Below are 14961 nucleotides of genomic sequence, written 5' to 3'. Positions count from 1 at the left end.
TATTCTGAAGTGAAGGTCACTTTTATTACCAAACAGATAAAAGACAAACAGTTACACAGACAAACAGTAAATATGAGAGAATATCAAACAACAGCACATAGATGGTGATGAAGATGCAAGACAAAGTAGTACTTGTGAAGATATAAAAACAGAGTTGGAGCTGAATCTTCACTAAACTATGGATCCTTTTTTCTTCTGGCGCAGAGGAGACTGCACGTTCCACTGTCTGAGTCCAGGAGCTCTGAAACACAAAATAAAGGGTTTTAAATCACACGTTCTCTACAGAAATGTCTCTAAAACACCTACCTAAGCATGGACAGAAGTAAACTCACCTCTGCTCATTGGACCGCACATCCAGAACACTGGACTCTGCGCCTGTAAGGAAACAGGAGAAAAACATTAAATATGTGCACCTCTATAGTTCTGTAGGACATACGGTTGATTTCCTAGAACTCAACTGAAAACAAAACCGGGAGATTTCACAGGGGCTTACTTGTTATACAGTCACTGAAGATTGCGCTGACTTCATCGTCAAAAGTAAAATTAATGTTGTTGCCTGGGAAAAAAATGGACAGTTGACTTTAGGGTGGGGAGTAGATAAAGAAGTGTAGAAGAAGAAATATTGTCCGCTGTGGGCTGAGCTCTTACCTTTTGGTGTGCTGATGGCTCTGTTGTCCACGGCTCCTTTAGGCATCACTGGAAAGTCAAATAAGACAAACTGTGAAATACTGATGGAGGATAAAAAAAACTTGCTGTCAGTCTTATTGGGCTAAATGAAAGATTGGGAATTATATGAAATTATTTAATTACATCTTTACCTCAATCATTTTCCTAGTCTTCCAGGTCTAACTGGTTGTAGGCAAATCATAAATAAGAGTTCAAATTGAATAGTTTGGTGTTTATTAGTTGCCGTGCCCTCATGGTGATGGGAGACGGGACCACACACATGCACGCACTAGTGTAAACCTCCAGTGTGTCATACCTGTTCCTTCCAGAGCCAATGACCTCGATCTGCGCACACGCCTGAAAAAATGCACACACATTATTATCTTTTTGTGTAAAGATCCTTTACAAAAATAAAGATGAACTTAGGAAATCCTGAGGAGCAGGGGGAAAAATGTAAAAAAAATTCAATGTGGATCTATTGGACCAGCATTACCAGCATGTGTTGCATGTCATTCCCCCCCTCTCTCTTTCCTAACATCTGTTTCTGCACAATGAACTATTCAACAAATGCATGAGAATAAAAACCTGGTGTAATCATAGACTGTATATAGAAAGGGTGTAATCCTTTATTCACCTACATATATATACACCTGAATACTGAATATAGTTTAAATCGAGTCAAATGTTAATGCTTCAGTCTGCAATATGAGCTGAAGATAGGACACATAAAGGCATTGTGACTCCTCTGAGGATAACCCTCCCTGCACTGAGTCCTGAGAGACAGCAGCTGATGGAGGCCGACCTGTCAGTGTGTGTCAGCCTGGCAGACGGGGGGTTTGGACGCGGGGGCTGCGGTGTAGCAAAGGTAAACGGGAGGAGGACCCGGGACCTGGCTGGAGAGGCCTGGACTGACCGCTGAGGAGAGAAACACCATGGTTGAGGGTAGGGGTACAATAAATCGACTTAATCGATGACCAAATTAGTTGCCAACTAATTCAGTCGTCGATTCGTTGGTGACGTCATCACGTGTTTTACGCGCCGTTAAGCTCCAACGTTATCGGTCTTTTTATCGGTACTGGAGACATTTAAAAAAGATGTCATATATATTATTGCTACAAAAACATTATATCGCAGTCTTAGTGTAGCCAACTCGTTTCTAATATGCAAAAAGACAAAAAAAATGCGTCTATGGTGTATTTTCGATCTTTCCAATCCAGACAAGATCTCTCTCCCGTCTGTGTGCGAGGGGGCGGGGAAGTTTTCACACACACTAGTGCTGTAGCGACGCGTCGACTTCAAAATATCGTCGATGACATATTTCCGCGTCGACGCGTCGCTACACACACGTGGGTCACCCAAAGCAACAAGCAGTTCGCACACAATGGAGACTGAAACGGCTACCACCTCCTCCTCACAGGATTGCGCACGAAGCCCCCAAACGAAAACATCTCGCCCTAGGTCTTCAAAAGCATGGGAATATTTTAAAGTTAGTCCAAAACGCAAAGATATTTATATATTTATATCTCACTGAGACTGCTGCATAGCCTAGACCGGAAGCAGCAGCTAGCTGTGGTGGCTACCATTAGCAGCTAGCATTTGCTCTCCGATTTTTACATAAAAATGGAATTATGGATTATAAATTCAATCATTTTTTTATACATAGACGTTAAAAACCTATGGATTAACCGATTCAGCCGCGTTTTTTCTCATTTTAATGCCATTGAACACGTCTTTTGATCAGATTGACAGCTACGGTGGTGAGACGATCTCCCTAGAAGCTCTGTAAAGGTACGTGTTGTGATGACTGTATTTGCTTCCCCTGTCGCGAGTCCGGATCACTCAGTGATGATACTATATACCTACATAATCTGTGGATTCTCAGCTTTAATCGGATATATTGTATGTGCAGCTACGATAAGTAATAAGGGTACTTTTATCTTGAGTTCTGTGCCAATGTCCGTTAGCATTTTTCGCTCAGGGGTCATTTAGATGCTTCTTATGAGACTTGTGTTTTGTTTTGGTAAACATGGTTTGTATCGTCAGTTAGCTGAGATTATTTCCGTTAATCTGGTATAACACATTAATAGGTTCTTAAATATTAAGATCCCCTGAGACACAGTATCGTGAAAACAATTTTTTTGACATTACGTTTTTTTGACATTACGTTTTTTATGAATTGAACAACAGAAAAATAATCGTTAGATTAGTCGACTAATCGTTCAAATAATCGCCCGATTAATCGTTTTCAAAATAATCGCCCCAGCACACACACACACACACACACACACACACACACACACACACAACACACACACACACACACACACACACACACACACACACACACACACACACACACACACACACACACACACACACACACAACACACACACAACACACACACACACACACACACACACACACACACACACACACACACACACACACACACACACACACACACACACACACACACACACACACACACAACACACACACACACACACACACACACACACACACACACACACACACACACACACACACACACACACACAGAGAGAGAGAGAGGAGATGGCGGAGAGAAAGTGCTCCAAGGTGTGGTTAAATGTTACACGTCTTGAGGTGGACAATGCTCGTTGTCAATAGTGTTTAGCATGTAAGGGCGGTAACACGAGCAATTTGTCTAAACATTTAGCTAAAGCGCACCACATTCAGACGGAGAAATGCACCGGGTTCGACTGTCTTTCTAGTAGCTCTGTAGCCCCCCCATCCACGAATAACTTTTCCACGTCAGCAACACACGGAGTTAACAAAATTATACAAACATGGGTTAATGATTAGAGGTAACTGAGTTATTTATGTTAGCAATGTTAATTTTGTTCACAATTTGTTAAGTTAATTTAATAATATAAGTATTTTTGAATCAAGTATTCATCTTTATTGTCTTCATTGTTAGTTTCCACATGCCTAAAACAACCTCAAGCTAAATCTAAAAGTTGAGCTAAATAAGAGCGTTTGAGAAATGAATCGATTAAAAATCGTTTCATTAATCGATAGATTAATCGATTATCAAATTAGTCGTTTGTTGCAGCCCTAGTTGAGGGAAAATTGAAAAGGTTTTATTATTACAATAACATCACATTATTACTATTCATTTCTAGTACAGTTTATATCTAATATTAAATCACATTTCGATATCTTAAACAGTTTATATATGATATTTTGGTTGTTATAGAATGCTATTTCAATTTCCAACACAACTTAAATCAAAATACTTGGGAATAATTGAATACACATCTTTCTTAATCAAGAAAAGTTGTTGAGTAATGTTGTCAACAACACACCATTAAATATATAATGTGTGTTTAATAGAAAGATTAAATCATGAAGGTTTATGGTTATGTTGCTGTGTGTGTGTGTGTTTGTGTGTGTGTGTGTCCTAGCATTACTATACTTGTGGGGACCTAAATCTGTTTACACAGTCACGTGTGGGGACCTCACACACTCCTTATGGGGACAAATTGGAGGTCCCCATGAGGGGAATCATTAATTTTAGGGTGAAGACTTGGTTAGGTTTAGGATTAGGGTTAGGCATGTGTTAGTTATGGTTAAGTTTAGGATAAGTCTCCAGGAAATGCATGTAAGTCAATGTAATGTCTCCTGAAGTGATGTATACATGGTGTGTGTGTGTGTGTGTGTGTGTGTGTGTGTGTGTGTGTGTGTGTGTGTGTGTGTGTGTGTGTGTGTGTGTGTGTGTGTTAGGGTTGTCTCGAATACCATTTTTCAGGCTCCGGATATTCGGTAGTAATCAGCAGCGAATATTCGGCCCGCGCGGAGAAAAGTCATATCTTGGCTACATATAAAGACGGATAAAGTAAACGATAAAGTTTATGGTTAAGTGTTAGCACCCCCCGAAGAGGCACAAGCTCTTACATATACATAGGAGATTTTCAATAAATTCAATAAAAAAAACAGGAATATCCGAATAACGAAATTGAAACCCGAATATTACTCCAACGATCGAATATTCGGGTACAGCCCTAGTGTGTGTTCTGACCTCTGCAGTGGGGGTCTGACTGACTCTGGTCAGGCTGCACTGATCCATCTGTTCCTCCATCTCTCTCTCCTTCTCTGCCGTCTTCAGAGCAAACTCCAGCTCTGCCGCCAGCTGCTCGTCTCCGGAGAAAAACTCCTTCACCTCGTTACGGTAGTCCTGCATCGTCACCTGATGGGAACAAGAGTTTCATGGAGTATCGTTGTAAAGATATTATTTCTTTCTCCGCTACTTTAATAACACCTCTAATATCACTCTATCCCCAGACTGTGTTTTTCTCAAATCACGCAATGAATGTTTGTTTGTGTTGCAGCGCCATTTCATCTATGTAGTAAATAAGTAATTGGTCTACTCTCATCCCCGGTATCATGTGAGGGACACGTCGGTCACATCAAGATAAACACGTTATTTTTTTGCAACCCAATTCAACGCTATATATATATATTGGTGTCTAGGTCAGTTTAAGAGCATGTAACATTACAATTTTGTCATGCATTTGCCCCAAACCATTCCCTTCTTAAAAGTGAATTTGAATATTCGGTTAAAAGTATTAGTAAACGCGAAATGATTCAAATCTAAACCATACCCAAACCTAGAAATATCTAAAGTAAAACAATACAGTATTCATACAATAGAACTTGTAGCGTTTGATCTTGTTTTTAATGATGCCTGTCATCGTGCTGAACAATAATTCCCTCTTATTTAATCAAATGACGGTGTGGTGGGGTCTCACCTGAAGGTAGGCCATGAGGTCTCTGAGGACAGGAGAGCGTTTCTGCTCCAGCAGGCTCTTCAGGGTGATGATGACAGGAACCACGTTCTCTATGAAGACCTTCTTCTGGACCTGTGGATCAAAGCAGAAAACCTGAGAGCTGCACACTGTTTTATATTCTACATAATAATATACATACTGTTGTATCGTGGGGATCAGCTTGTTCACTGCATAACAGGGAGTCAGATCACTGCCAGGGTCACTGACTAAAAAGTTAGTTTTCCCACACTGCTGACCTGCGACACCACCTTCTTCTGTGCGGCCTGCATGACGGCCCGAGCCATGATGGCCATGTTCTCCTCCTCCACCTCCTCCGCTGCAGCGCCTCCTGATGGACGGGATATGGCCTGCAGCTTCATCTCCTTCAGACTCAAGATTCTGAAGGTCTCTGACAAAATGTCCGCACCATCTGCATCCAAAGGCAGCTCATCGTCTGCAAAGCATGCTGGGAAGAGAAATGTCAAAGATTAAGTGATTTCATTTTTTTCCTCCAGGACTAAATCGGTTAATATTCGAGATCACAAAGAAATTGTGAAAGATGCCCCAGGATTTTAACGTATGATAAATCCACTTTCATCAAAAGAAGAGTTCATTCAGTTTATTTGATCATTTGAGTCATCAAGCTGATCAAGTTGGTGATCTATGGACGAGCACTATCCAGCTTCCACATCCTAAAGCACACACACCTAAGACGGTCTGGTTGATCTTCATGGTGATGTTGAAGCGCTGGGCGTCTGTGAAGTGCTCCAACAGGAAGCGGTAGATGCGAAAACGCTTCTCGTAGTTCCGAGCACCTTTCAGGGAAAACTGAAGCCTTTCTCTGCAGATGTTTTAAAAACAAGCCGATGAATGAAGAGGAAAAAGTATTCAATTTACTTTACAAATACTTCTTGAATGTATTGTAACAGGATAGATACTGCAGTGCACAGGTTCAGTTTATGTGTGCAGTTGTAACAAAAAACTGAGTTTAACATGTCACATTTGTAATAATCATAACTAATCAGCGAAACAAAGCCAAACTTGAACGGGATGACAGAAATGATATCCTCACCTCTCACTCTGTGGGAACTTGTTGTAGGACTTGTGATTGTCGTAGGAGTTGAAGTGGAAGATGCACTCGATGAAGTGCTGGCTGAACATCTCTGGGTTCTTCTTCAGCAGCAGGTGGAGCAGGCAGTATTCACACAGACTGGGACAGGAAACAGGAAGCGCTTAGGTTGAATATTAGGGTGGATTTCTTTAGGTGCTTAGAGTACGGGTGGCCATTTAACAGTACTGGGGATAACCATATCTGCCATATACGACTCAAGAGTCCATCATGTAGTTTGGTCTGTGGCTAGTTCACATTAAGAGCAGGAAAACTGAGTGTCTGTTATCGAAACAGCTGACCTCAGTTGACCAAGTAAAGTGACGATTACTTATAAACAGGCTCTGTAGTGAACGACTACCTAATGCTGAAGTGCTGACGGATTCTGTGCATGTAGCTAGACCAGAGAAAAGGTGGATAAAGGTCGGTGGGAGCACTACACTGTTTGAATGATTGCTTTTAAAAATGTGAAACAGGGTCAACATCGTTGTAAAATCATGTTTAGATGTTAAAATAAGTTTTTTTGTTTTCTATGCATAGTAACATACCTGGCGATGGCAGGGACTGGGTCAACCAGCACCACCATGAAGCGAAAGAAGAGGGAGCCCTTCCATTTCACAAACTCTTCCTGGAAGAGAAGAAGAACGGCATTAGGACAGACATGGAAAACACACCAAGCTAAAGGAGTAAAACCCAGTAGCTGAAAGAAGGAAGATTTAGAGGTTTGAATGTGGCAATGTTTTTTGCTGTCCAATCTGTCAATGTGTACATTTATGAGCAGAACCTGGTTGTGTATTTAATGAGCGATCAGATGTTTCCAAACAAATTATAATCTAGTTTTAAGTTATAAAAAAGCCTACTTTTCAATCAAACATAAATCTGTACGTCTCGATAATGTCTCTTCATAGAGCTCTTACATACATAGCCTTTATATTAATTGTTTTTAAGCTCAATATCATTGTGGCAGCGGGGTGCGGTTAGGGCGCCGGCTGCTGGAGTGAAGGGAGTGGCTCGGCCGGAGGCCAGACAGCTGATCGGAATCAGGTAATCAGGGACGGAATAAAAGCATGTCGTAACCTGGTTCTGGTCTGTTTTGCAGTAGGCGGGATCCTGGAAGGTCGCCAAAGGACCTGTGAAGGTTCCCACACGGGCAACGTTTGAGACCCGTGTATACTTTGTTTGGAGCTAATAAACGCCTGTGATCAACCAACCGGCTCTTTCCGTCCCTATTTGAACCCTGTGTGAGCGGAGAGGCTCACAATCATAAACAAATATTAAAGCCAAATTACACTTTTGCACATTGCACATTTAAATCTTGAAATGCCACCACCTATATAATGACATGAACAGAAGTTAAAAAACAATCTATGTGGAAAGATAGGAAGACAGAAGAAAGCAGTTCCCAGGTAAACGTCCATCTTGATACTCTGCATCCTGTCATTTGATCAGTTCCCACCTGCAGCAGGTTGGTCAGCATGATGAGCGTCTGCTCCCTGATGATGGCTTCGTTGTCTCCCAGACAGGCGGAGATGTTGGGGATGTAGTGATCCACCATGTTGGTGTATCGAACACACAGATCGCACATGATCACCACCACGTTGTTGCGCACGGCAACCTCCTTGCCCTCCTCCATCTCCCTGGCAAACACTGGCAGGTACTTGTGGATGAGATCCTCGTGCTGCAGACACAGCTTACCTGTAGCAGACACACACTTTAATGTATGACGAGACGGCAGAAATGCACAGGGGTGAGGCTATGAGGAGGAATGTAACTAAATATATTTATTCAAGTACTGAACTTAAGTATAATTTTTAAAAAAGGTACCGGTGTTGTGTGTAGTGAAGCCACTTTTTCTACGTTTCACAGGGAAATATTGTACTTTTACTGCACTACATGTATCTGATAGCTTAAGTCACTAGCTACTATGCAAATAGGGATTTTTGCACAGAAATCTTAAGAAGAATTTGAATTGAAGAGCAACTTTTAAGTTGGTTTACGTCGTTTTCACATAAAACAAACATGTTTGAAAATTCTGAAATGTTAAGATTGGCTTCTTTCCTTTTTAAGTTGTCATTGTTGACAAATTACAATATAACTTTCTCAACATTTTTACAAACGGCTACATTTCTAATCATTGAGAAAATAATAATCTCTGATAACAACGACTAGCATTACAGTCACAGGGGACATTTCTCTTAAATGAGTACTTTGCTTCCACCTCTGGCAGGGTGCAACATTTCATTTTACTGAAAGAGACACAGGAAGAGAGAGGAGACGGTTGACCTAAAGTGATGACTCCGTGCGCTCTGACTTTGGTCGGCATAGAGTTAGCTTTGAACTGGGACAGAGGCAGGGACGCAGGCAGCTCCTCTTGACACCCTGTCAATCACCAACATACACAATAACAACACATTAATACATTTATTTTTTACTGTACATTTTGAAAGCCCATAAATTAGATTTTACTTAAATATTGGACATTCCTCAAATACTATGGATTAATACACTTTGGCAGTGCATTTTTTGTACACTGATGATGCATGCATAAATTGTTACTCAACTGTACTTAAGATTAAACTGTAGGTAAGGAAGTCCTTGCTCATATTCTGTCTCAAGCATGGTTTTCTGACATCCAACACATCCTATAAAGTCATTTCAATACACAAATGCTAAACAGGTCTCCATTACAGTGTTTGTCCACCAGCGGGCTGATTGTTACTCTGCTAGTGCTGCTTATTATTATTGATCTTGGTCCATCCGCCCCTTCCTATTCAATGTTTTGTTGTCTGGTAAATCTTTACAAATCCTCTGGATTTCTGGATTATATATGGTATCACTGGTAGATTAAACAACCCTTAAACACTTCATTCAGGGTTCTTCCAGGGGGAAGCCTTATTTTTAGTATTTATTTTTCACAGATGTCAATCCTTCGTACCTAGCAGTTTTTCAGAGCGTGTTGTGAGGACCGACTCCACCAGCAGCACCGTCCTCTTGCCAACCTTGGCAGGACAGTGGAGTGACGCCACGCCCAGAGTGTGGAGGTGTTTGACCTGGACGAGAAAGCATTTTATGTGAGTTATGTGACATATAGTCAGTTTCAGTACTTTGTCAACCAGTTACCTTGGTTGGTTGTTGGCTAATGGTTGCCAAAAACATTGTGATATCACAAAGTGGCCAAAATCTGATCGGCTCATTTTCATCTCTTAACACAGACGGGACACATATTTATGTATAAAAGACATGTAAAGGTGGATTTTGCATCATAGGTGACCCTTAAAGAAGATGTTGGGGTAAGAAGGAAAAGAGAGTGAAGGGTCAGATCTCACCATCAGCTCCTCGTTCAGGTTCTGGGCCCCCTTTTCACTCAGAATGATGGGGGCCAGATAAGCCTCGCAGACCGACACCAGCTCACCACAGTGCTGGTTCAGAAAAGCCTGAAGAAGACAAAGTAAATCAAATACCACGACACATGACAAGTTGAAATTTGAGATGAGTAGTATTTTGATTTAATAATGATAAAGGACAGAAGCTGACATCATAATGGGAGAATATGTGTAAAGATTTGAATAAAGAGACATTGTTTTTTTAAAAGCATTAAACATCCGATTGGGAAAATACTGAACGTGCTCTTCTAAGGACAGAAGAGCGCATGATAACAGAGGTCCAAGTATATGACAGGATATGTGACATCCTAGGAGATAAGCATGACCCGCTGTTATAGACATGTGATAACTATGTGACTATGTTTAACATGATGTTTAGCCTCTAGGGAGATTGGCATAAGACAAATATGATCATTTCTGATGAGGGCCTCAGCTAACTTGCCCAAAGCATTGCATACTGCCTTGAATCAGTATTTCTCCATCTTAAGACTGTAAACTCTCTTGTATATAAGCATGTGAAGGACACTGTTCGGGGAACTACTTGCAGCATATTGCTGTATGTGATGACTACTTCAATTCTTGCAAGGATAATAAATACATGTATCCTGATTATTGAAACTCAAGCTGGTGTTGAGTGAGATGTTTCTAACAACATCCAATTTGCTTGATGCTGGTCAAGAAAAAGAAACTTCTGTTTATTGTTGTGGAATATTTTCCAAGGCCCATAACTTTGACCCAGTTTATCAGTTCAAACTGTCCTGACTGAGCACACGCACCTCGTAACCTTGGCTGCTGTGCTCTCAGTGTTCTGTCTCCCTGTTCCTGCCTGTTGGCGTCAGCTGATAGAGGTGTTATGATTTTATCTTGTTATGCAGCATGTTGATGATGCTCTCAGAACTAGTTAAATACATGGGTCTGAGGTAGAGTTCTTTAGAATTGACGTGGCAACTCTACCGTGAAGTCAGAACCTCTGGCTCTTGGACTTGTGATGTGAATTCTCCGGCCGTAACTCCAAATAAACCTCCAGTGTTTTGACATCAAAGCTACTGCTCCTACCGTGTCTCCTTCCTGAGTCGGTGACTCCCACTGCATAGCTACACAGAAGTTTCCTTTACATTTATCACTAGTTGTAAAGTGGCAAGATCTCCAACCTGAGTCTGTTTGATATCTTCACTCCGGCCGAGCTGATAGAGAGTCTCCACAGCGGCACAGATCACCTCCAGAGGCAGAGAGAAGGTCTTCAACCAAGACATGAGATCATCTGGAGACAGAGAAACATGGCAGTAAATGCACAGAAAGAAGAAGCTTGAGGAGCTATAAATGCAATTTCCAGCCCATTGCACTGCACAGAATACCTTGACAGTTAAATGCCATTTTACGTTTCATTACTATACACAGTATTTATCATCATTATAGTATTACTATTTCGGCGATTAGATAAAATATAAATTATATTTGATGCAACTTTAGTTACATTTTCATGACTTTTCCAAAACTTTGGAAAAAATATTGTTTTCCATAACCTTTGAATTTCCATGACTTTTCCAGGTTTTTAATGACCGTAAGAACCCTGCATAGCTATACTTCCAGGAACAAACATCCAACAGAATATTTATATGAAAAACAAATCAAAGAAAAACACTAACAAATGCATGTAGAACGGAATTATACATTTGACATGTTACTAGTAATAGTAACGGAATATATTTTGAAAGTAACCCTCCCCACCTGGCACACCACATGAACTTACCAATTATCCTGTCTCTGGTATCTGTGTTTAGATGTGTGGCGATGTCTCCCATCACACACAGGATGTGACAGCTGTTTGTAACAGGAACATCATTTGAACTAAGAGCAAAAAGAGACATTATAAAATCCTCTCAGCTGAAATCTGAGCAGGAAATAAATCATGAGCTAAATTGTTTGTCCTTGTCACCTGATCATGGTGTCCCAGGCGTCCAGGATCTTCTCGTAGGGCAGTCTGGAAGCTGAAGCGATCACCTTAGAGAGCAGCAGCCAGGCCCCGGAGGCGTGCTCAGCCTCAGTGTGGGAGATCAGGTTGGTGATGAACGTCTGTGTTACCATGTTCTGTTTGGACCAGATGCCGAAGGCCCTGCTGAAATATCGGCTAGGGACAGAGGACAAGAAATAAGGTCAGCAGCAGCAATTACGATGTGATCATTCCTTAAGCCATGGGTCGGCAACAGGCGGCCCGCGGGCCATTGTTGGCCCGCCAGCAATAATATTTGGCCCGTAATTTTGAGAATCAAAAATAAAATAAAAAATGTTCTCTTTTTTTTTTTAACAACATAGGACCGAGAGTCGCACATCAGGGTTTCCGTTAGCCGGTAATCACCGGTTTTTATCTGGTAAAATACATTAAAACCCGGTAAATTCAAAACCTGCTGGTCAAAATGTCTGGTAATAATTAGGGATGCTCCGATCGATGGGCCGCCGGTCATTATCGGCCGATATTCACTCTTAATAGTTTGATCGGTGCTCTCTATAAAGGCCGATCAGGAGAGCTGGATCTGATCGATATGGACATAAACGCGAGTGAAGTGTAACCGGACCCGATAGAGAGATCAGATCAGCTGCTGCATAATCACCTGAATCCCCGCCCACTATTTAGCGCGCTGCATGAGAAACTGACGGGCTGTCAGAGAGAGAGGGAGGGAGAGGGGAAAAGAGAGGATCCGTTTCTCCCGTGTTATTATCCAAAGTTAATGTAAACTTTTGAATAATGTACTTCATCTACTAAAAGTAGTTTGTTTGAATGTAATAATTATGTTGTTTGTTGTTTGTGGAATGATTTATTGAAAAATGAATCTGAACTTTTCGATCTGTAACGATTATAAACTGAAGCAATATAAAAATGACTCCCATTAACTGAGTTTTAAACATCAGCATATCCGGTCATAGTCCGGTGATTACCTGCTAACGGAAACTTTGCTACACCATTCTTATTATTATTATTATTGAAACATGACCGGTAAGTTTCAAATTTGTCCGGTAAAATAAATTCTGTCCCGACATATCCTTTACATTCATAATGTCAGCGGAGGGAGGGGAAGCGGCGCTGTGGAAGAGCAGAGTGGAGAGGGAGAGCTGTCATCTTCCCTTTACAAGCTTCAAACATGTATTTATCGTGTGATTTTGGAAATAAAAGTTCCATATTCTGAAAGCCAATACTTTGTTTATTTAAAATCAAACAAAACACCCGAACCCTGAAAAACTAGTTTTTTACGCAAATCCACGTTTATTTTTAAATGAGCCGTTGCGACTTCCGACTGATTTCGATAGAGCGGGTCACATATGGCAAATGTGTGGTTGTGGGGAACCAGGTCAATTAAAGTACTTATTTAACTATTAAATACATTGAGTTTGAGTAAAATACTTGGTTACTGATTAATTTAGGTTATAATATATTAAATTGCAAAGCAAAACATGCTGTAATTGATTTATTTTGTCCTTTGATATTTTTTAAAGGTTTTCAACCTGAAAGAATCCTAATGTGTCCTTGAAAAGTTGAAATAAAGATTAAGGAAAAAGGATTTGAGTAGTCCATGCGTCCTCTGTCGCCCCTCAAGCCTCTCAAATGTGGGCAAACACTCAAATAAATGCCAAAAACCCAGAGAACTTGACAATACTTATCAGAATAAAAGTATGTTAAATAACACTGCTACATAGTTAATAACTTTACTCAGTGGAGGCTCGTCCATTGAGGAAAGGGAGGACCATCCTCCCTACAATTTCAGAGAACAATAAATACACCTCAATTTAAAAGATAAGTCTGTTAAAATACAGATAATAGCCCTGGCTTTGGGACTGAAATGGGGCTAAAGAGGACGAGCCTCCCTTTGGGCGGGTCTAGCCAGAGGCTCTGGATTGGGCGCCTATATCATCAGTGAACCAATCAGCGGATCTGACTGCGCATCAGAGTGTTGATGGGGAGGGTTATCAGCGATATCAGAGTTTTTTCTGAACCGGGGAACAGGGGCGATGTGCGATCTTACCAAAATCAATTTCTTGAATTAGGCTTTAATTATGTTCTGGCCCGCCATCTTGCGGCTCAGCAAAAAGTTGGCCCAAGGCCAAATTGACTTGCCTACCCCTGCCTTAAGCAATGATGCTATTTTCAGGGTGCTGGTCTCTCTTAACAGATTTGAAGTGCTTTTTATGAACTGAGAAGTAGGCAGCTCTGTCTGTAGATGATTTGTATGTTGACTTTTCTGATTGTGACTATATGTTCTCTGTTTTTAATGTGTTGTCTGTAACTGCGCTGCTGATCTTTGCCAGGACTCTCAGGTGAAAGATATTTTGAATCTCAATGAAACTTCTCTTGGTTAAATAAAAAGTAAAAAAAAGAATTGTTAAGTTTGTCAAAATGCCTAATTAAAGCTGATATCAGTCAAATTAGCTGTGAAATTACGTCTTATTAGGCCTTGGCAGTAAAACAATTATAGGGGCTGACTAAGATAGCGGTCAAAGGACTGCGTTCACACCTGCCTTGTATAGTCCGGTTGAATCGAACCCTGGTGCGTTTAGCTGCTTGGTGCGGTTCATTCGGGTCGATGTGAACACAGTCTGAGACCTCTTAAGTGAACTAAACAACCGGACTCTGGTCCGCTAAAATAGGTGGTCTCGGAGCGCTTGCTAGTGAACTCTGGAGCAGTTCATCTCTGGTGTGAACGCAGTCCGCACCAAAACATAGGAAGCGTAGTATTTACGTGTCACAAGAACGCGGATGTCTTCAAAATCTTTAGCGAAAGAGTCTTTCAAGACATTCGCGGTTGTTTAGTTAAAGAGTGAAGCAGAATTAAGTGTTGAACAATGTCGTGTAAAGTAACAATTCTCCGTCAGCTAGGCTACATAAAAGTAAGAACACCTGTCGTCGGTGAAACGCCCTTCCTTACTGCAGAACGTCTCATTATATGTGTTATAATGTTTTTTAACGGACGTTGTCTGATTATATCATCATATGCGCGGGCCGCT

The 14961-nt window shown here is 41.1% G+C and overlaps 1 protein-coding gene across 1 annotated transcript in view; it reads right to left on the bottom strand.

The window, feature by feature from the left end:
- The window catches only part of ncapd3 (non-SMC condensin II complex, subunit D3), a 35471-nt gene continuing 20510 nt past the window's right edge, over positions 1–14961 (bottom strand). Inside the window, exons 17-35 of the mRNA XM_034225269.1 lie at positions 11903–12094; positions 11717–11814; positions 11118–11227; positions 9910–10017; positions 9519–9633; positions 8867–8962; positions 8040–8278; positions 7132–7211; positions 6548–6685; positions 6183–6316; positions 5733–5941; positions 5458–5568; positions 4728–4895; positions 1469–1581; positions 983–1023; positions 649–696; positions 494–556; positions 333–375; positions 1–241 (exon numbers count right to left, since the gene is read on the bottom strand). Of these exons, the coding sequence (XP_034081160.1) occupies positions 172–241; positions 333–375; positions 494–556; positions 649–696; positions 983–1023; positions 1469–1581; positions 4728–4895; positions 5458–5568; positions 5733–5941; positions 6183–6316; positions 6548–6685; positions 7132–7211; positions 8040–8278; positions 8867–8962; positions 9519–9633; positions 9910–10017; positions 11118–11227; positions 11717–11814; positions 11903–12094 (2176 nt within the window). The 3' untranslated portion in view covers positions 1–171. The remainder of the gene's footprint in view (positions 242–332; positions 376–493; positions 557–648; positions 697–982; positions 1024–1468; positions 1582–4727; positions 4896–5457; positions 5569–5732; positions 5942–6182; positions 6317–6547; positions 6686–7131; positions 7212–8039; positions 8279–8866; positions 8963–9518; positions 9634–9909; positions 10018–11117; positions 11228–11716; positions 11815–11902; positions 12095–14961) is intronic.

The sequence above is a fragment of the Gymnodraco acuticeps genome, unplaced genomic scaffold (assembly GCF_902827175.1).
Source record: "Gymnodraco acuticeps unplaced genomic scaffold, fGymAcu1.1, whole genome shotgun sequence".
Classification (NCBI taxonomy): domain Eukaryota; kingdom Metazoa; phylum Chordata; class Actinopteri; order Perciformes; family Bathydraconidae; genus Gymnodraco; species Gymnodraco acuticeps.
Note: the sequence above shows the minus strand (reverse complement) of the source record. Positions and strands in the feature narration are given on the sequence as shown.